This window comes from Rhinopithecus roxellana, chromosome 15 (assembly GCF_007565055.1).
Source record: "Rhinopithecus roxellana isolate Shanxi Qingling chromosome 15, ASM756505v1, whole genome shotgun sequence".
Taxonomy (NCBI): Eukaryota; Metazoa; Chordata; class Mammalia; order Primates; family Cercopithecidae; genus Rhinopithecus; species Rhinopithecus roxellana.
In genome coordinates, this window is record NC_044563.1 from 81,241,945 (window position 1) to 81,262,806 (window position 20,862).

At 47.5% G+C, this 20,862-nt stretch overlaps 1 protein-coding gene across 1 annotated transcript in view; it reads left to right on the top strand.

Moving 5' to 3' along the window:
* The window catches only part of GRIK4 (glutamate ionotropic receptor kainate type subunit 4), a 436,221-nt gene that overhangs the window by 393,140 nt on the left and 22,219 nt on the right, over positions 1–20,862 (top strand). Inside the window, exons 14-17 of the mRNA XM_010357001.2 lie at positions 7,357–7,466; positions 11,208–11,381; positions 15,512–15,677; positions 17,040–17,265. Coding sequence (XP_010355303.1) covers positions 7,357–7,466; positions 11,208–11,381; positions 15,512–15,677; positions 17,040–17,265 — 676 coding nt within the window. The remainder of the gene's footprint in view (positions 1–7,356; positions 7,467–11,207; positions 11,382–15,511; positions 15,678–17,039; positions 17,266–20,862) is intronic.

Below are 20,862 nucleotides of genomic sequence, written 5' to 3' on the forward strand. Positions count from 1 at the left end.
TTGGTCCAGCCTTTAGCCTTTGTTGTCCCCTGGTACTTCAAGGATGGGAGCCAAGTGGCAGAACATCTGAAGCTCAAGACTCTTGGTTTCCCTGGCACATCAGCTCATCTCCTTGTAATGATAAGTGTAGTATTTGGGATGGCAGTATAATTCCAAGGACATTTTGCAGTCAAGGGTTTTATGGCATTGATGCATACTTTGAGCTCTCAAATATACCTGTGAATGGAGGGGGAAAGAATATGAAAAACCAAAAACATTTGTATTTGACGTTAGAGTATATCATGTAGTTTTCTGTCTCTTTTTTTCTGCAGCAGCAATTTACCTAATGATGTTTTGCTCACATTAATATTAAAGTGAGTTTGTATTCCTCAAGCACACTCTGTTATAGCAAGGCATCATCAGAGTGTGGTAGAAGCCAACCTGGGATTCAGTGTTTGGCCCATAGAACCCCCACATGAATAAATCTCATCCAAACAGTTCATTGTTGCTGGGTGCAGTGGTGCACGCCTGTAATCCCAGCCGCTTTGAAGGCTGAGGTAGGAGTATCACCAGGGTTCGAGGCTATGGTGAGTTATGACTGCACTGCAGCTTGGGCAACAGAGCAAGACCCCATCTCTTAAAAAACTAAATAAGTTAAAATAAAAACTCAGTATTGACATCTTCAAGGAGATTGGGAATACGTGTAAGATGGTGGTTTGTTGACTCACGTCTCCTAATTTATAAAGCACTTCCATGTACAGTCTCTGGTTTAATGGAACAATGCCGTGAAGCAGGTAGTATGATTCTCATTGTACAGGACAAAATTCTGAACTCAGTGAGCCCAGTCAGTGCAGAGGAAAGAGGAAAAGCAACACAATGTTGCAGGGGGGCATTGAAACCAGGTTTTTGGTCTCCAAATCCCCATACATGTCCAACTACCTGTCTTTATGGTATCATAGGTGTATTTCTTTCAGTGTCAACGCTATGCTTTAGGTGATTTTTCAAGATCCTTTCCCATCTGAGGATACTATCTCTGATCCCAGAGAGGGTCCCAAGCCAGCTAGAATATCCAAGACTCCCTGGAAAATGTGAGCTTACCATTTTCCCTCCATACCAACTGGTTCCACCTTTGGTTAACAAATGGGAAAGTTTTATACTCTGTTCTTTTTCTCTTCTTAACTCTCAGCTAGAGTCTTCTTTCTCAAGGAAAAGAAAAATCAGACAGTGTTTAAAAAGTGAAGGAGAAATAGGCTGGGCACAGTGGCTCACTCCTGTAATCCCAGCATTTTGGGAGTCTGAGGTGGGCAGATTATGAGGTCAGGAGTTCGAGACCAGCCTGACCAACATGGTGAAACCCTGTCTTTACCAAAAATGCAAAAATTAGCTGGGCATGGTGGTGCATGCCTGTAATCCCAACTACTCAGGAGGTTGAGGCAGGAGAATCGCTTGAACCCTGGAGGCGGAGGTTGTTGTGAGCCAAGATTGCAACATTGCACTCTAGCCTGGGCGACAGAGCAAGACTCTGTCTCAAAAAGAAAAAAAAAAAAAAAAAAAAAAGTGAGGGAGAAATAAATGCTGACATTAAATTAATGCATGACATTGCTGGATATATTACCCGTTTTTCAAGAAGGTCTGTTTCATTTTAGAAAGACTGTCTAGGAAAATGGAGAACAATGCTAAGTAAACCAGTGAATCATTTCTAATACTGCTTAATACTCTGTTATAAGAAAATGGAAAAGGAATAGAGTTCTATTCCTTAAAGCTAAGTAACATGATAGCCCATATAATGGAAATATGGATCCCTGAATGTGTAATCATATTAATATTAGTTATTTACTGAGTGCCTCTCTCTGAAGAAGCTCGAGGTGTGTTATCAACATTATTTTAGTAATTCTCACGGCCCCTCTTCATGTGGATTAAGGTGCTCCGTTCATGGTGCTCCTTTCTATGGGAGAAGATAATAGCACCCAGGTAAGTTGAGTGACTTGCCTAGCACCACCACTCAGCAAGAACAGGTCAGTGCCAGGATTAGAATGTGGGTCTCCTCACACCAGATTTTCAGCCAGTAAGTGAAAACAGATACACTAGCATATGAGTTCTATGGGCAACAGACCCATCTGGGTGCTTTACGTGGATAGGAATTAATTACTTGCTTCCTTTTTTCCTCTTGGAGTCAGAGGTGGAAAGCGCATGCTAAACCAAAATATCAGCAGGACAGTCCATTGCAGACACACTGAGGGAGGCCATCCATGGGATCCTGCTGAGGGTCAGGAGAAAATCACCTCCTCCTTCCTCTCCCAGAAGGAGTCTTGGAGAGATTGCATTCTCTTACCTCTTCAGCCCTGGACAGTGTTTGAGTGACCATTGGGCACTGCTGGGAGTTGACTATATCACAAGCAACCTTTCTATAAATTGCCATTTAGTTCTAAAGACTGTAAAAAAGCACATGAAGGACCCTTTGTCCTTGGCTATGCTGGGAAGGGATGGAGTTTCAGGAAAGAAGAGAGCTGGTATCACACATTTGTATAGGGAAATGGTGACTAGGCTACAGAGCCCTAACACAGATCCAAGAGAACCTGCCACATATCTGGTCCACTCTGTCAGTGACTTCTTTGGGAAGGCTGAGGAGGGATTGAGTTCTAAAGGTTGGAATCACTGGCTTTTAAGAGTCCTCATTCCAGAAGAAAGCCTGGTATTGCCCTAAGTGCTTCTCTGGAGAGCCCTAGAGGAACTCTCATGATGCATATATTACAGCCATAGAAACTCCAGGAGTTCTGAAAAGTGGCCGTAGCCAGATAGCATTCTTCCCCAAAGCATCTTTAACATGTGTCACCATAAGAGAGAAAGTATAGTATTTCTTGTCCATTGAGGAAGGCATCAGTATAAAAGGAAGTTCCCGCCTTTGTAACACACCATCTCCCCACTCTCCCTTCACTCACGGCTACCATTAGACAGAAGAGGAGTGAACATACATATAGCTCTATGTGTTAACTCACTGAATTCTCAAAACAACCCCGTGAGGTAGGTTTTATTATTTCCTGCATGTTACACGGGAGGAAACAGAGACCTAGAGGTTACCCAGCTTACCCAGGATTGCGTGTCTTGTAAATGGTAGGGCCAGAATTCAATCTTGCACAGTCTGGCTCCAGAGTCTAGGTTTTATTCACTACCTGTCCTGACTGCCTGGCTCTGGTGTCCCTGTGAATCTGGCTTCAGACTCTGGGAAAGCAATTGCATTCTTCCTAGAATGTCATTTCTTCCAGTATATATAGAGTGAAGTATCAATGAGCTAACAGATTATTTTTAAGGATACGAGGAACGTTGGGCATGCAAGGGGAGTTTAATGCTACTTCACAGCTCCATGGATAACCCCACTACTATCGTGCAAAGGACCTACACACACCAGGATTGTGGTCAGTTGATGACCAGCCCTTTGCATCTCTCCCTCCGTCAAAGAGCATCAGGGATACTGATTGACGGTCAGTCTGATGCACAGTCCAAATGTCAAGGGAGCTAATTCTAATTTTGCTGCGGTCTAATTTTCAATTTCATCAGCAGAGCTTGACCTGTCTCCAACATTCGGGGCATAGACTATATATAATCACCAATCTACTTCCAAAGTGGTTGTATTCACCGGAAGGAACTGGCCAACTCACAGTCAACAGAAACGTGTATAAATCAATACAAACATCTATAAATACAGCAGAGTCACAATAAATGGTGATGGGTATAAATAAATAATGTTCAAGAGTACTCTAAGAGGGTGTGTAGGTTGAGAGTTTGCTGGCATTGGGGAGAAGGCGTGGGATTAATTAGGGAATTTATTGAAGTAAATAAAGATGTGAAGATGAAAAGGAGAGGAAGATGCAGTACAGCTGCCATTTGAATGAAGGAGAGTGTGGCATGCCTATGGCACAGCTTGATGAATGAGCACCAGAGAAATTGAAGCCATCACCAATGATTTGAGCGAGGCACTTAACTTCCCTGGGTCTCAGTTCTTCCATCTGTCAGTATGGAAAATTGGGTATTGAAATCAAGAGAACATAGTGAAGCACTTTTAGTTTTTCAAAAGAAAGGCATCACCGTCATACCTCCTTTGGGCTAAGGAAAATCAATTATTTGGAAGAAATGCCTATGGCATGTGACACCTGACTTGCCCCAAGCGCCAGTAACTCATGTCTTTTGGGAAGAAAGTGATCTAAACCATCCACATAGAAAAAAATGGGCTAGGCGCAGTGGCTCAAGCCTGTAATCCCAGCACTTTGGGAGGCCGAGACGGGCGGATCACGAGGTCAGGAGATCGAGACCATCCTGGCTAACACGGTGAAACCCCGTCTCTACTAAAAAAAAAAAAAATACAAAAAACTAGCCGGGCGAGGTGGCGGGCGCCTGTAGTCCCAGCTACTTGGGAGGCTGAGGCAGGAGAATGGCATAAACCCAGGAGGCGGGGCTTGCAGTGAGCTGAGATCCGGCCATTGCACTCCAGCCTGGGCGGCAGAGCGAGACTCCGTCTCAAAAAAAAAAAAAAAAAAAAAAAAAAGAAAAGAAAAAAATGGTAGGCACTCAGAATCTTGCAAGAAACATACTTCTCTTTGGCATCATAGAAACAGCATGGATTCAGCCTAAGCCAAGGCTGTATAAGCCCGGACCCAGATCTCAAATGACTGCCCATTCCTTGTTCTTCTGGTTGGCGTCAGTCAATCACAAGTAGAATCAGATGTTGCCTTGCCAACGTGACTGGTATGTTTCTGGGGGAGCTTTGTTCATGTCTTGGTTTTTGTTTGTGTGATGTTCTTTGGTCTCTAGGAATTTTTCCCACAGCTGTGCATCATTCCTTATCACCCTTAACCAAATATGGCAGCTTTAAATAGTGCTGTCATTTTCCTCAATTTCACCTGTTGTGATATAATCAGGTATAGATTTCTGACATTGAGCATCTAATGGGGTTTCAGATTCAGAAAGCAACAGTAATAGATTTTTCAGTTGAGAGACAGATTGAAACAGTCATAAGTGACAGGGCACGTGGAATTCATGCACATTTGCTCAGAGAAACTCTGGGGTCAAAAAAGACCCCAGGAGTGGACCACACTAGTGATTTCTATTGCGGTAGGTGTATAGGCATGATCGGCTCCTTTACTGATTCCAGACTCTGTATATGGATCCTGCCCTCTCTGTGTCTTCCTGTGTCTGCCTCTGGCTCTTAGGATGATGAAGGAAGCACAGTCAAGCCGTGATGGACACAGGAATGATTAACTGGGGACCTGGATTCTGCTGCTCTGGAGTCCTTTGCCTTCTGTTAGAGGATTTATGTAATGATGGGATGAGACAAGCTCAAATGATCTCCTCATTCTTCTCCTGTTCCCTTCCCTAAGTTACTGGGTTTTGTCCCCCAGTTGTTTCATTTTTCCAATAATACCTGAGTGTTGTCTGCAGACTGAGCATGGATCCACAGTGGGTCAAAGAACTTGCAATTGGTATCAAAGGGCAGTTCCGTGGTCTGAGCCCATACTGTGAAAGAAAAACACTTTCAGATAGACCATATGAGAGGTCATTGTCATGCTGCCGAAAGGCCACAGTGCCCAAGAACAGCTACCGTTTTTGGCAGAGGATGAGTATTCGCGTCCTCTCTGTGTACCCTCCAGCTCTTGTCCCAAAGAGGAACGTAAAACTGCACCGCAGGTAGAAGGAAACACAGTGTGCCCACTGGCTCCCTAAGAAGGAAGGGAAAAGCATCCAGAAGAGGAGCTGGAAATCACCCATGATGGGGGCTATGCAGATACAACAGGAGCGTGCAGAACTGTCTGCTCCCACCTGCCTCAGATGCGGCCGTGGAAACAGCTATTGTTACTTGGAGTTTCTCAGCTTCTTCTAGCTTCCTCTGAATAATGAAAGCTCAGAGGGCTGGTTGAGTTTAGCTCGGTATTGGCATAGGGAGTTCCCTTTTGTGTTTCTGGGAACCCCAGTGTAAAAATGACATACCTTGATAGTGACAGTAGGTTGCGCCATGGCCGATATGATCTTGAGCTTAAACGCTGACCTGTTTAACGCTGACCTGTTCATAGAACCCTGAGCTTAGTACTGATTTTCAGTCCTATCCATGGACTTCCTGGATTTCTGGCCTCATAGAATCATAGTGTTTTCCATTTACAATAGTCCTTAGAGCGCATCTAAGTCCAGTGGTTTTATAGTAAATGAAAGAAACCAGCCTGGGACAAGACAGGGTAGCAGCACGGGGCTGCAGAGAACGTGCCCTGTCTCCAGTGGGCAGCCCACACTCAGCTTCAGCCAATTGGGAATTTGGACTCAGTGGTGCCAAGATCGCCCCATTTTTTAAAAAGCCAGAAATCTAGATTTGTATGTGAAGTTACCTAATTATTTAACGCTAGCAACTAATACAAACGAGGTAGATGCTACAGGGTAAACCAAGTCTGTGGGCTGTATGCGTCCATAGGCCACTGGTCACCTCGGATCATAGTCACCTCGGATCTAGTCCCACTCCAACTGAGGCCAGAGAGGGGTGGGGACTTGCCTGAGAGCACACGGCTAAAGACTTGGAGCAGATGACTTAACTCCATCCTTCTCATTCCCTTTTGTTTCCCCGTGAAGAATGGTGGGGAGCTTGGCGCCCAGGATTCCATTCCTGGCTCCATCGTCTGGCTCACAGGACTCTGGCCAAACTCATCCCTGGCCTTGCAACGTGTTTTCCCACAGCGCAGTGGTGTGAGCCCTGGGCTTTGAGTCAGGAAACATGGGCTTGTTTGGGTCCCGGCTCTTCCACTTACATGCTGTGGAACCTTGGGCACATCTGTGACTGCCCTCGGCTTTGGCTTCTTCACTTGTAAAATGAGAATAATAACTTATGCCTCCCAGGACTGTTGTGAGGTTGACAGGGGACGGTCTCACTGTGTGAGATCACCCCGCAAACAAAACCCGGAGATTCCGGTTGTATTAGCATCCTTGTGAAAAAGATGTGAATGTCTAAGAGGGATGCTGTGGTCGAATCCAGCAGTGCAGACGGCAGCAGCTCAAAGGTGCTCCCTGAGTCCATCCTGGACCCCCATGGAGGACACAGGGTGGTACTTCGGGGCACTGAGGGTTGTTCCTCTTTGCCAGCACAAAGCCTGCCTCATCCCAGGAAGTGGCATGGCCCCTGCTGCTGTTCTGTGTCACCTGCTGAGGTCAGGGCTGGGTGGTGGTGTTTGCCCAGCCTGGCTACACCCTCATTCCCAGTGTCATTTAAACCAATCACCCAGAACCCAGAGAAATGGGACCTGGGGCCAGACCCATACTCACTACCTCCTCTGCCCTGCCCTGCCTGCCCCAAGGTCATTTTGACTGAATGTGTGCGGTGAATCTTGTTTTTCTCTCCATTTCCAGGGACGCAAACCCGGCTATTTCTCCTTCCTGGACCCATTTTCTCCGGGCGTCTGGCTCTTCATGCTTCTAGCCTATCTGGCTGTCAGCTGTGTCCTCTTCCTGGTGGCTCGGTATGCTCCTCTTCCCTTCCCTGTCCTCACACCGCCACCTCGTGTTCACCTCTGGGAACTGCATGGGGAGGGGGTGGGGAGGAGGAGAGGAGTGGGTTGGGAAGATCTTGGTGCCAAACTAGAGGGACAGGAGAAGGACTGGGGACCTGAAATGCTCTCTGCCCCACTGTAGACCTCACGCTGCCCATCCAAACATTCCCCACTGTGCACGATGCAGACAGGTGGCTTGGCTTCTGCACCTCTGCCTCCTGTCCCTCCCACTTCCCCCCAGAGCCCCACCCAAGCCCCCTGCTTGTGTAGGAGCCCTGGGAACAGAGGAGGGGTGAGGGTGGCAGGAAGATGACTCTCATTAAGCACTATGCATTTGGCTGCCCTGGCATCAGTCATTGCCACAAAGGATCTGCCACAAAGTGCTGAATGACAAGAAACAGAGCCTGCGAATCTGGACTGGGGGCACTGGGGACTGCAGTGGAGCAGGCCAGGGAGAAGGCCTCCTATGCAGACAGCCTGGGTCTGCCTCTGAAAACACAGCTGCCTTGTCAAATGCGAACCATGGAGGCTGGTGGCAGGAGGCAAGGAGACGGGATGGAAAGAGGCGTTTTCAAGAAGTGCTGAGTTGAGACACATGGGCCGGGCTTGGGAGTGGGGAGAATAAGCCCTGCCTGATCCGCAGGAAACCAGGGGCTGCCCTGGCCCTATGGAAAAACCCGAGGAACAGCCTGAGGCTGTGGCCTCCCAAGAATGTGCACAGAAAAGGTAGTTTCGCTCGAGGCCACAGGCTATTGGACCAGCCTGAGCTGCAGGAGAGCCAGCTTAACCCTCCAGAAGTGGAATGAGCCCTGGTGGCTCCCAGGCCACTCACTCAGGTCCCTGGTGCTGCTAGCCCTCCACTTACTGCGGTGGAGGCTCACAAAGGGCTGTTATATGGGAGCCGAGAGCTACTCGGGAGGAGCTTCTGGAAATCTGTCCGTGGCTCTGTTTGCAGGTGTCTCCTCAGTTATTACCTTTGCCTCCAGGCCACAGGGGCAGGGCAGACCGTGTTAGAGTGCACATCCCATCTCTGTGGCGCGGGTGGGTCTTCCCCGAGGGCATGTTCATTCACTGGATTGAGGGGGCACTTGGGGATGGAGCTGCTGCACGGTGAGCCCTAGGGAACCACGGGCTACCTAACCCCTGGGGGCACTTCCTAGCCTGCCAGAGAAGGGTTGCATCAACCTGTCTGCACATACCTCTTCCAGTGGAGACCAAGGTCCCCAAGATCAGGAAGGTCTTTGGGGCCAAGATGCAGCCAAAAAAGACAGGCTTTGCTGACAACCTGGTCATTTTCAAACGTGGCAGAGTTTGCTGCTCAGGTGCCACCAACCCCTCTCGGGCCTGTAGGCATGGCCACTGTTGAGTATCTGCTGTCAGTGACGGCCTGCGAGACGGGGAGCTAGCACGCTGTCTGACACTTCACCTCTCCACTTTGCCACACTGCTGCCGCGTTAGAAGGCTGCCTACGTGAGCCCTGGCGCCACTGCTCTGTAATTCACACTTGCCCCTTGGATGTGAGCCCTTGTGTGTGGCATGCCACAACACTCAGGTCACCTCAAGGGCCCTGAAAAGTCCTGGGGCTTGGTAAGCAGATACATACACGCCTGCTTCAGCACGCCTGCAGCAGCCTGGAGCTTTCAACCAGCCCTGGGATGTTACCCTGCCCCCTTCCCTCCCCTCCACATCCAAACACATTCCCTCCAGCATCTAGCATCACGGAAAGGTTAACAGAAAATGTGCTAAAGGGCTAACCATACGGCCTCTCTCTCCTCACTACGCGCACACACACACGCACACACACGCACACAATACTGGAGTCTAAGGTATTCTGTCTTAAGGTAGTGATTTTCAAACATGGTTCTATGGACTGCAAAGGCTCCTGGGAGCAACCAGAGCCTTTAGGGGTGAAATGACAAGAGACTGGGTCCCCAACTCCTCCTCATCCAGACCAGCTCTACTGTTATTTCTTATATATTGTACTTCAGGGTAAGATTTTACAGGGAAAAAAAATGTCTGAAAACGACAGCTCTTTGGTAGCCATTGCCAAGCGAGCTGACTTCAGAGTCCCGTAGGGAGCTTTTAGACATTTGAATTCTCCAGTCCCATGAGCTCAGAATCTCTAGGGGAAGGGCCTGAGAATCTGTATCTTTGAAGTTCTGCAGATCCCACCAATGGTCCGTAGGCTTGGGAGCCAACAAAGTGGGGCACCAGAGTGCCAGCCAGCTCCTCAGGACCCGCACAGAGGGACAGAGCACATCTCATAGGTCAAGGGGCCAATGCTGACACGTTTGTGTTGTACTCGGGGGGGTGGGGCAGGCGCAGATGGAAATGGGAGGCAGCGACAGTAGGAACACCAAGTGCACATCAGGCCGGGTGCAGGAAAGAGCAGTGTGAAGATAACACCGAGCATACAGCACCCCACCCGCCCTGGGGGGTGCACACCTGTGCATACTGTTTCTCTCGTCAGAGCTGGAAGACTTTGAGTACAAAATGGGCCAGGGCTGCAAGCATGTCCCTGGCGGGCGGGGGAAGAGCAGGCATTCTGGGCATCAGAGGGGCCATTCAGAGAGACGCCAGTGGTGCAGCTGAGAGGGAAAGCAGGGTAGTGTCTGCATCTCACCCCAAGGCACAGAGCTTAGAGCAGCCCTTCTCAGCCCCATGCGTGCATTACAGTCACTGGGGAGCTTTAAGCAAACACTGATGCCCAGGCCCCACCTGAGCCAATGAAACCAGAATATTTGGGAATGGAACTCAAGCAGCAGCAATCTTTTTTTTTGAAAGCCTCCGCGGAGGTCTGAAACACAGACAGGGGATAGCCTGGCTTTAGACACCAATCAGGCCAGTGGCTCTCAGTGTGGACACTGGCCTGGTGGTGTCAGCACCATCTGGGACTTGGGAATTCTTAGGCTTCACCCCAGACTTACCGATGCAGAAGTTTTGGGGCTGGGCCCAGTCATCTGTGTCAGCATACCGGCGTGGTGGTTCTGAGGTAGGCTAAGGCTGGAGGACCACTGCTCTAGGCTGGGGGTCTTCAAACCGTAGTTCTCATCACCCTGTCAGTGGCAGTGACAGAACAAGCAGCTTCCCAGCCTGTCCACCTCTTGACACTCCTAGCCTCAAGTGCTCCACTTTCATCTTTTTTTTTTGAGACAGGGTCTCACTCTGTTTGTCCAGGCTGGAGTACAGTGGTGCGATCCTGGCTCACTGCAGCCTTTACCTCCCGGGCTCAAGTGATTCTCCCATCTCAGCCTCTTGAGTAGCTAGGATTACAGGCACGCACCACCACACCTGACTAAATTTTTTGTATTTTTTAGTAGAGACGGGTTTTCGCTGTGTTGCCCAGGCTGGTCTCGAACCCCTGGACTCAAGCAATCCGCCTGCCTCGGCCTCCCAAAGTGCTGGGATTACAGGCATGAGCCACCACACCCAGCCATCCTCTATTTTGTATTTTGGTGTTCCACATCAGAGTTTATTGAGGGTAAAAATGTCTCTTTGATTAAAAAAAAGTTTGAGAACCATCAACCCAATTCGACCTGCTTCATTTTTTTTTTTTTTTTTTTTGGTTGCGAAACTCCAAGTCCAGCAAAGGGAAGTGGCTTGGTCAAGGCCACAGGCCAGTCTCAGAGATGAGACCAGCCAGAAGAGCCTGCCCATGTCCCTTCACACCCCGCCTCCGTGGCACTAGTATATGTTCCTTTTCTCCCACAGGTTGACGCCCTACGAGTGGTACAGCCCACACCCATGTGCCCAGGGCCGGTGCAACCTCCTGGTGAACCAGTACTCCCTGGGCAACAGCCTCTGGTTTCCGGTCGGGGGGTTCATGCAGCAGGGCTCCACCATCGCCCCTCGCGCCTTATCTACCCGCTGTGTCAGTGGCGTCTGGTAAGGCCCCAGGCAGAGGTGAACCAGGCCAAGTGGGGTGGGGACACAAAAGGGGCCGTCTGATAAGCCGGCTCTAGCTGCTAGAGCCCCAGAGCCTCTGCCTCTTACAGCAGACCCACGCAAGGAGCCGAGTGCTTTCTGCCAACTCAGAAGCTTGGGGCAATGGATGGGGCCTGCTCTGTGCCATTTGGTCCCCTTCCCCTTACTCACTCTCTGGGGTCTGGATGCAGACGGGAACAAAGGGAGGAAGGGAGAGGAGGTGACAAAACAGCCTTGATGAATTTCAGCAAAGCAATGGTAACTTCCTGACCTGAAAATGACCTGAGGTTTGAGAAGGCATATGCAGATGTATGCAAATATGAGCCTGCTGGCAGGAAGTCCCTGCAGGAGGAAGCCAGCCTGGCTGCCACATCACGCCCCCTCTACCAGCCTTCTGAGGCTTTGGGTCTCTGCCCCTGGCTCTGGGGGCTTGCTGACCTGTTCATCTCAGTAGGTGTGGGAAAATGCAAACTCTTGTCGTTCAGAGTTGAGCAAATGATTCAATGTGTGGGAAAGCTCTTTGAAAACTTGAAAGTGCTATATAAACATATGGACTGGTCATTGTTATTAGACCACTATGGGGGCAAAGGAAAAACAAAACGAAACAAATGTGTGTGTGTGTGTATGTATATATGTGTGTGTGTGTGTATATATATTTATGTGTGTATATATATATATTTATGTGTATATATATATATTTGTGTGTATATATATATATTTATGTGTATATATATATTTATGTGTATATATATATTTATGTGTGTATATATATATATGTGTATATATATATATATGTATATATATATATATATAGCCTGGAGAGGCACATTTGCAGAACACAACTTTTTTGATCCTTTCTTAAAGATCTGCTGTGGGTTTGGCTGCCATAGCGTACAGGACTTATGACCTTGGTTCTCTCCCTTCCTTCTCAGCCTGTTTAGCCAAAGGAAAAGGACAGGTGATGTTTCCACCCTTGAGTACTGGTGCCCAGAGTGGGTGGTCTGGACAGAATTACCGGAGGAGCCACTGGGCTGTTAGGAAGGTGAAAATGCAGCTAAGACAGCCACGCCTTCCTGTCTGGGGTTTCCATTTTCCCTGATAAACAACAAATGTAGCAGGATTTAAACTTGGGCGAGATGCTCGCCTGTTACCAGATAGTTTGGCGATGTCACTGAGTAGATCACCATGGAGAACGGGAGCTCAGGTCCCCAGGAAGAAGGATGGACAGTCCCAGCAAGGAGAGTCACGGAAGTCCCACAACATCCGGGAACCTGGGCAGAAGCCCTGGGAGAGGAGCATGCCAGGATGTTCATCTCCCTGGGGCTTTTCCTTCTGGGGAGTGCCTGCTCACACGGATGGATGCAGCTAGGGCCCCACTGCCCACTTCATCCGCTTGTCAGCTCCACCCTTACCCCAGGAAATCCCTCCTCCAGGACCCAGCCGTCCTGCAGGTTGCCCTGTCCTGAGGGGAGGACTCAGCGCTGCTTTAAATAGCTGGCCGCAGGTGGCTTGGTCACTCTGTTCCAGAGCGTGTGTGGGAAGGGGCTCAGCACAAATGTGAAGCCGCTGTGACAGGCCTGTGCCAGCCCCGACTCCAGGTGGTCAGTGCGCTTTTCTCCCAGCACACTAACAGTTCCTAGTTCTTAAATCAGGGCCTCGGTTTGGTCCATTCCGTGGAGGAGTAGGGGGTCAGAAGACAGGGCCATCGTGGCCTACCTTGACCTCCTCACCCAGAGCATGAGATAGAAAACGCCATGTCGCTGGAGAGAATGCCAGTTTGACAACTGAAAATGCCCTTTGACTCGGGAGCGAGGCTCCACTGACCCCTCCGGAAGCGGGCATCATTCCCTTTCTTCAGCAGAGCCGATGGGCTTGCACTGAGCCGCTTGTGCCCTCTGACCAGTTTCCTTGGGACCAGTGGCCTAAGTAGCCAGCTGGGGTGTAGCCAGAGTGTAGCCATCTCTGAGTCATGTCCACACCTAGGGCTCATTAACCCCCAGCACACGCCACCACAGCTAAGCAGCTGCAGAGCGCTGGCTTCCTCCTGGGGACCGCCCTGCCCCAGGCCTCTTCTTAGGGATGGTCATGAGAAGCACCTTCCAATAGGGGAGAAGAGCTGAAGCAGGAGAAGGGAAAGCAGACCTTGGGCATAGAGGGACACCTGCTACTCACAGGTCACAGATAGGGAAGGCAGAAGGAGGCAGCCAGGTGATTTTCATCCCATTTTCAGTCTGATGGTCTCTCTAGACATTTCTCTATATCTCACATCCCTCTAGTCCTTTACAGATTGCTGATCACTCGTGATATATTACTTCATTTTATCTCACAACTCTCCAGCGACAGGCAGAGCAGGCATGATTATCCCCACATATTTATTAGACAAGTAAATGAGCTCAGCGTAGGTGAGTGGTTTCCCCACGGTCTCACAGTGGAACACAGCCAGAACCAAAACCCAGTTCACTTGCCAGTGGTCTGCCAGGTAGACGTGCCCATCGAGTCAGAGGAGGCCCCTGTTGCTTCACTCCTGGGGAGGCAGCCAGCAAGAGCTCTTGGTCACAATGGCAAAAAGGGCAATGGGACCTGCTGCTCTTGAAAATCGACCCAGCAGCAGCAAGTTGCCGAGTTCTGTGTGTTAATCGTATGCATCCATCATCAGTGTCTCTATAATGGATAAAGCCTCATGAACTCAGGCTCCACTGATTCAGAATTTGTGATTCTCCATCCCAAACTGTGCTACGATCTCTCTCTGAGCCCCTTGGGATTGGGATGTAGCTCCATACTGTTGACCAGATGGGAGAAGGCTTGTTTAACCCACTAAAATGAACACACAGGTTTTAAGGGATTTAGGATATATGCTGCCTGAGCTGCAAAATTATTCTAATTTTAAATGAGTTCTGTCGATTCAATAAAACAATCTTCTAATTTGAAATGGCATGACCATTGTGAGAGTATTTTCTAATTCCAGCCTTTCAGCAGTTCAAAGGTGCTTTTCACCAGGTCATCTTTACTAAAGATTTTCTGTTACAATTTACAGAACTGGTTTTAAAATACAAATTTATCAGATGGCACAGGGGCTCACGCCTATAGTTCCAGTTCTTTGGGAGACTGAGGCAGGAAGAACTCTTGAGCCTGGGAGTTCTAGGTTGCATTGAGCCCTGATTAAGCCACTGCATTCCAGCCTGAACGACAGAGCAGGACCCTGTCTCCAAAAAAAAAGAATTTATCGGCCAGGTGCGGTGGCTCACACCTGTAATCCCAGCACTTTGGGAGGCCAAGGCAGGTGGATCACAAGGTCAAGAGATGGAGACCATCCTGGCCAACACAGTGAAACCCCATCTCTACTAAAAATACAAAAATTTGCTGGGCATGGTGGCACGTGCCTATAGTTTCAGCTCCTCAGGAGGCTGAGGCAGGAGAATTACTTGAATCCGGGAGGTGGAAGTTGCAGTGAGCCGAGATCGCGCCACTGTACTCTAGCCTGGCAACAGAGTGAGACTCCATCTCAAAAAAAAAAAAAAAAAAAATATATATCAATGTGTTACTTGGCAGGTTGCTTCACTTCTCTGAGCCTCAATTTCCTCACCTGTAAAATTGGGATAAGAATTTTGCCTTCCTGAGCTGTAGGGATTAAGTGAGATAGTGGATGTAGCTCATGGTAGATGATCAGTGCCTGGCAATGCACATTTGAAGGTTGGCTTCAGCACGAGGAGGCGAGGAAGCCCTCCTGCTCTAGCTCTGAACAGAGCCCTTGGAGCTGGCACGCGCAGCTCATTCACTAGCTCATTTCTCACAGTCTCCAAAACTGTCTCATGTGCATGGACTATACCTCTTCTGAATAATAACCCAATAATCATCTCCTTTAGGAAATAAGAAAAACAAATCAGCTGTCTTCTTCCAGGCAGTGCTCACCAACTCGATTCATTTCTGTTGACATCATATGCCCTGCCTCCTTTCTCTTCCCCCACTAAGCTGAAAGCTCTTTCAGAAGAAAGATGCCTGGTCTCTCCCATGTCACAGCAGGACTGGGGTTGGGGGCCAAGACTCCAGGGAGTGCCCGGGCAATGATGACTTCCTCGTCTTTTCCTACATAGGTGGGCATTCACGCTGATCATCATCTCATCCTACACGGCCAACCTGGCAGCCTTCTTGACCGTGCAGCGCATGGATGTGCCCATTGAGTCAGTGGATGACCTGGCTGACCAGACCGCCATTGAGTATGGCACAATTCACGGAGGCTCCAGCATGACCTTCTTCCAAGTAAACCCCATTTGGTTGCTCACCAACATCGGGAACTGGGCAGAATAAAGTTGAGATGTTTGTCTGCTGGAGATAAAAACATCTCTCGTCATCTCATTATCTCTTTTGAACATATAGTTTGGAGGTCCACATGGGGTTCATTTATCTGCTGCTCCACAAAATACACCTGGAATGAGGTCCCAAAAGAACTTTGTGTTAATATCAGCCAGTGCCAGAGTGGTGATACTTGAGATGATTTTAGGTCTAATGTGGTGGAACCATTTTTTCATTGCCATAGTTTCATGTTTATATTAATGGCCATTAGAAAAAATGTGTATATATGCAGTGAATCAAACTTGTAGTTTTATTTGTATTACTGCATAGAATGAGGTTAACGTATACATTTACATTTTAACAAGTGATTTAAATCGTATAGGTAGTATTTAGAGCAAGATTCATACATGAATGACTGAAGTTTGAGGAACACCAGCTTAAGACAAACTGGCTTCATTGATTCCAGACTTGATAGGTATCAGATAGGGACCTGTTGGCTTCTTTGAGTTTCCCTTGCAAGGCTCAGGAGAAAGCCCTGCCACAGCGATGTGTTTGCCGTCAGGCAAACTGATTGATCACCAAGACTGACAGCCAGACCAGATGGAATAGTGGTTTTCATGTGCCTCAAGCTCTCTTGGGAAGCACGTTTCTCCTGGGGTTAAAAGGTGTCTAACCAACCTAATATCCAAGAAGTTCATTTTCACATGAAACAAGTCCAATGCCTTCAGCTTTCTGTTTTCCAGGCAAGTCTCAGTGCCTACTGGCACAGAGAGCGGTGAAGTCATCGTGCAAACACAGGGTTTGGATAGACCCCCAGAGTTCTCTGACTTGTTATTATTTGTAACAGAGCAGCCAGCTTCGTATATGTGATGGATCAACTGGTTTAGGGTGCATAGAAAATAGCGAAACTGCTTCTTCAAAGGGTATCTCTGTATAGTCCTAAATGAACCTAAGTTCACTGCCCCAAATTGAGGGACAAGGAAGGTACCCAACCAGAATTTCAGTTCTGCCGGAAAATGGAGGTTGGCAGTAGAAGAGCTCTTGAGGGTAGATGAGGCAAAACCGATTACCAAATCAGGGCCCTAGCGCCCTGTTGCCTCTTCATCTTTCTATAAAAGGTATCAAAGGCACAACTCCCTCCTCTGCCATTACACAGTGACAGTGAACATCTTGTGTTGAGAGACAGAAAGGGAAAAGGTTCTTGTCTGTGATCAGCGGGTAGAGTAGAGGAAGGGCCAGCATCTTAAGGTGCACTTTGATTCCCTCTCTTTTTAAACCAACGTTTCCTTCCTCTTTTCCCAATCCTGCTTCCTTTTGTTCTTTTCCCAGAATTCCCGCTACCAGACCTACCAACGCATGTGGAATTACATGTATTCCAAGCAGCCCAGTGTGTTTGTGAAGAGCACAGAGGAGGGAATCGCCAGGGTGTTGAATTCCAACTACGCCTTCCTCCTGGAATCCACCATGAACGAGTACTATCGGCAGCGAAACTGCAACCTCACTCAGATTGGGGGCCTGCTGGACACCAAGGGCTATGGGATTGGCATGCCAGTCGGTATGCGGGAGAGGAACAGCCTCTTTGGGTAGCTTTGTCCAGACAGGGTCAGGGTAGATCAAACCACTGAATGCAGCATTGAATCCAGTAACCCCTGTTGCTAGAACCAGTTTAACAGTGACTTTAGGTGGGCATTCTAAAGTTGTTTTTTTTTTTTTTTAAAGCAAACACACATATTTCTTTTAATCAATGACAAGTGTTCAATCCTTGATTATTAAAGAGTTAGTTGATTAGCTACTGATTGATTAACTAATTTAAAGGGCTAATACTAATTATTAAAGGGCATTGATGCCTTTGGTGTGTATTTAGGCCTTTTGTTCTTCTTCTTGCTTGCTACCCCTTGGCCATTTCTCTGTTGATTGCTATCTCTACTAGCAGTGGAAAGAAGGATGAGATGGTGAAATTCAAATCAGTTAATTTTGCTATTTGTTAGCATCACCAGTGAAAAGTTTACTTCTAAAGGAGACGGCCATGATTAGATGAAATGGCTTTCAAATTATTTGTGGATTTCACTGATCCATCTACAGTAGGTTGGTGTGGGTCATTGAGAAGGGACAGGAACGCTCTGGTGTTCGGCCTGCTGACTGGGTGTCACCCCGTCTCATTCTATTAATAGGAGGGTAGAGATGTTTGGCTTCCAGAAAGGTATCCTAGCTGTGCTTTTTAAAAGGATATTCACACTTTGGACTTTGAGCCTTCACCTGCTAATGGAACCTCCCCAAGAAGATGAGGAGAGGACATGTTTGGCTGCTGTGGTGATTGTGAAGGGGATCTGAATGTTTCTCCAGCCCCTTCTGACATGCACCCTTCCCCCTCCACACACACACCATAGAGAGCCCCTGCTGTAGAGGGTTGTTCTTGCATGAGGGTGTTCTTGTACAAGGCAACAGGGGAAGAAGCGGGAATCGAGGCCATCAGTCTCTGGGAGAAAATTGGTATATGATATGCTCATCTTTGTATTTACAGTACACATCCCTGTTGTTGATCTTTACCTTAGCTCAAAACTCTGTAAATTTGCAGGATTCACTCACACCTGTGGAGTGTAAAGAGCACAGGCTTGGAGTCAGGCAGACCCCGGGATGTGTTCTAGTTACTGACTGTGGTACCTTAGGTGCATTCTTTAGCCTCAGTTATCTAATTCATAAAATTATGTTTCTAATACCTACCATATGGGGTTGGGAGGATTAAACCTCATAATCTAGTTAGGTGCCTTACCTTAGTGTCTCACACTGAGCCTGCCTTGGGGGATATTAGTATCCTTCTCATCTCTTACATGGTTTCCTATGTTATTACATATGTGTGTGTGTATATATATAATATACATATAATATATATATAATATACATATAATATATAATATACATATATATAATATACATATATAATATATATATAATATACATATATATATAATATATATATATATTATACATATATATATGTTTATTTATTTGTTTTGAGACAGAGTCTCACTCTGTCACCCAGGCTGGAGTGCAGTGGCACTATCTAGGCTCACTGCAGCCTCTGCCTCCAAGTTCAAGTGATTCTCGTATCTCAGCCTCCCGAGTAGCTGGGACCACAGGCATGCACTACCATGGCCAGCTAATTTTTGTGTTTTTAGTAGAGATGGGGTTTCACCATGTTGGCCAGGCTGGTCTTGAACTCCTGACCTCAGGTGATCCGCCCACCTCAGCCTCCCAAAGTGCTGGGATTACAGGCATGAGCCACCACTATTTGACAAAAGCACATGACTTAAATTCTGATCAGAAACCAAGAAAATGAACATAGGTAATAATATGATTCATCACTGAACTCTGTAAATTATGGCACTAGGAGTTCTGTGCACTGTGAACTGGAGGCTTCACTCCGGGTACCCATAAACCTCCACACCCTCTATATACCATTATATTTCATTGGTGTCCACTAATAATACAGATTATGGACCCCTTTGAGAGATATACTCACTGACATTTTGTTTCAAGATGATAGCATGAACTACAAAATGAACTTAAGGCACACTTTGATGATACTCTAGCAATTTAACAAATTTTACCTAAATTTCAAATGCTTCCAAAGTTTTCATGGAACAAAACGATGGAGAGTTGGGGTAAGACAGACCACAACTCTGGAAATTTTCATCAATAACCAAGGAAAAGTGGAAGGAAATGCGTTTGCTCTATATCTGACATGACACTGTTTTCACATTTTATCTCACTTCATAGCCCCCCTGCAAGATATATATGGTTATTCCCATCCTGGAGAGGACAGACTCAGATTCAGAGCTGATAGATTACTTGTCCAAGGTCATAGAATAGGTAGAGAAGCTGGGTTTGAGCCTAGGATGCTTGTCTCCAGTCCCGTAATTCATTTACCAGACCATGTTGCCAATGGGTCCTATCAGCTAGAAAGGACAGGATAGGTGGGAAGGTCCACTCTGAGCTAGCCCAGCTTCCCACATGAGGCTGGAAAGAACATTACACAGTTCACTGATGAGCCAGGATTTAGGTCCAGCTGGGGGTATGCCCAGGAGATACAAGCATGTATATCATTCTTAAGTGGAATGTAAGAGCCTGACTATGGAATAAGCAATGTGGTTGGACCCAGGAAAATTAAGAGAAACAAGGAACAAGATGGAAAATTAATCAGGTGGCTTAGGAGCTAAGTAGGCAACCAACGAGTAAGCAGAATAGGCCTTTCATGTGGCCCCTGGTGTTTTAGGAGGTTGGGTTGAACATGCCTTGAAACTGCTTGAACTGCCTTGCTGGGCTAGACCGTTCTCTCTAAACCTGGAATGTTCATTAGCCTCACCAGCTAACAACCTCTGTTAGACAACTCATTCATGTGTCCATTCACTGCAGATGTGTAATAAGTACTTACTGTATTTGAAGCTCTGCTGGTGTTTGCCCAAATTACTTGCACACATTCAGTGCTGCAGCCTTGGGGTTCGGGTCCAACTATGTGTAAGACGTGTAATAAGTACTTACTCTACATGAAGCTCTGCTGGTGTCTGCCCAAATCACATGCACGCATCCAGTGCTATAGGCTTGGGGTTTGGGCGTCCAAGCATAGTTGTGTCTATAGTAGGGAAGGTTCTACTGTGGAGCCATGGGCTGTTCATGGTTGGAAGAGATCTGGGAGATGTTCTGGTTCCTTGCCTCTTAAAGTGTGGTCCATGGCCCAGCAGCATGGACATCACCTAGGGGCTTGTTGGAAATGCAGACTCTCAGGCCCCACCCCAGGCCTACTGAATCAGATTCTGCAGTTCAGCAAAATCCCCAGGTGATTGCAATGCATGTGAAAATTTCAGAAGCACTCATCTGCTTGTTCCAAGCTTCTGCCTGGTCCTTCACAGTAGCCTTTCTTCTCTGGGGCATCTGTCCACATCCAGCCTTCATAGAGTTTGGGCAAGGAAACTGGGCAGCTTAGTTGTTTTCCAGCCTCTTGGCAGCTTTTTCTTAATAATCTCAGGCCTCAGCCTGTGCTGAGACATTGAGCTTTTCCATGGTTTGATTTAAGCCTGTTTTTGCGATTAAACCTAAATTCTAGAACCAAAGCTCCTTGGCAAAATTGCATTAGAAAAATTAAAAAAGAATGGTA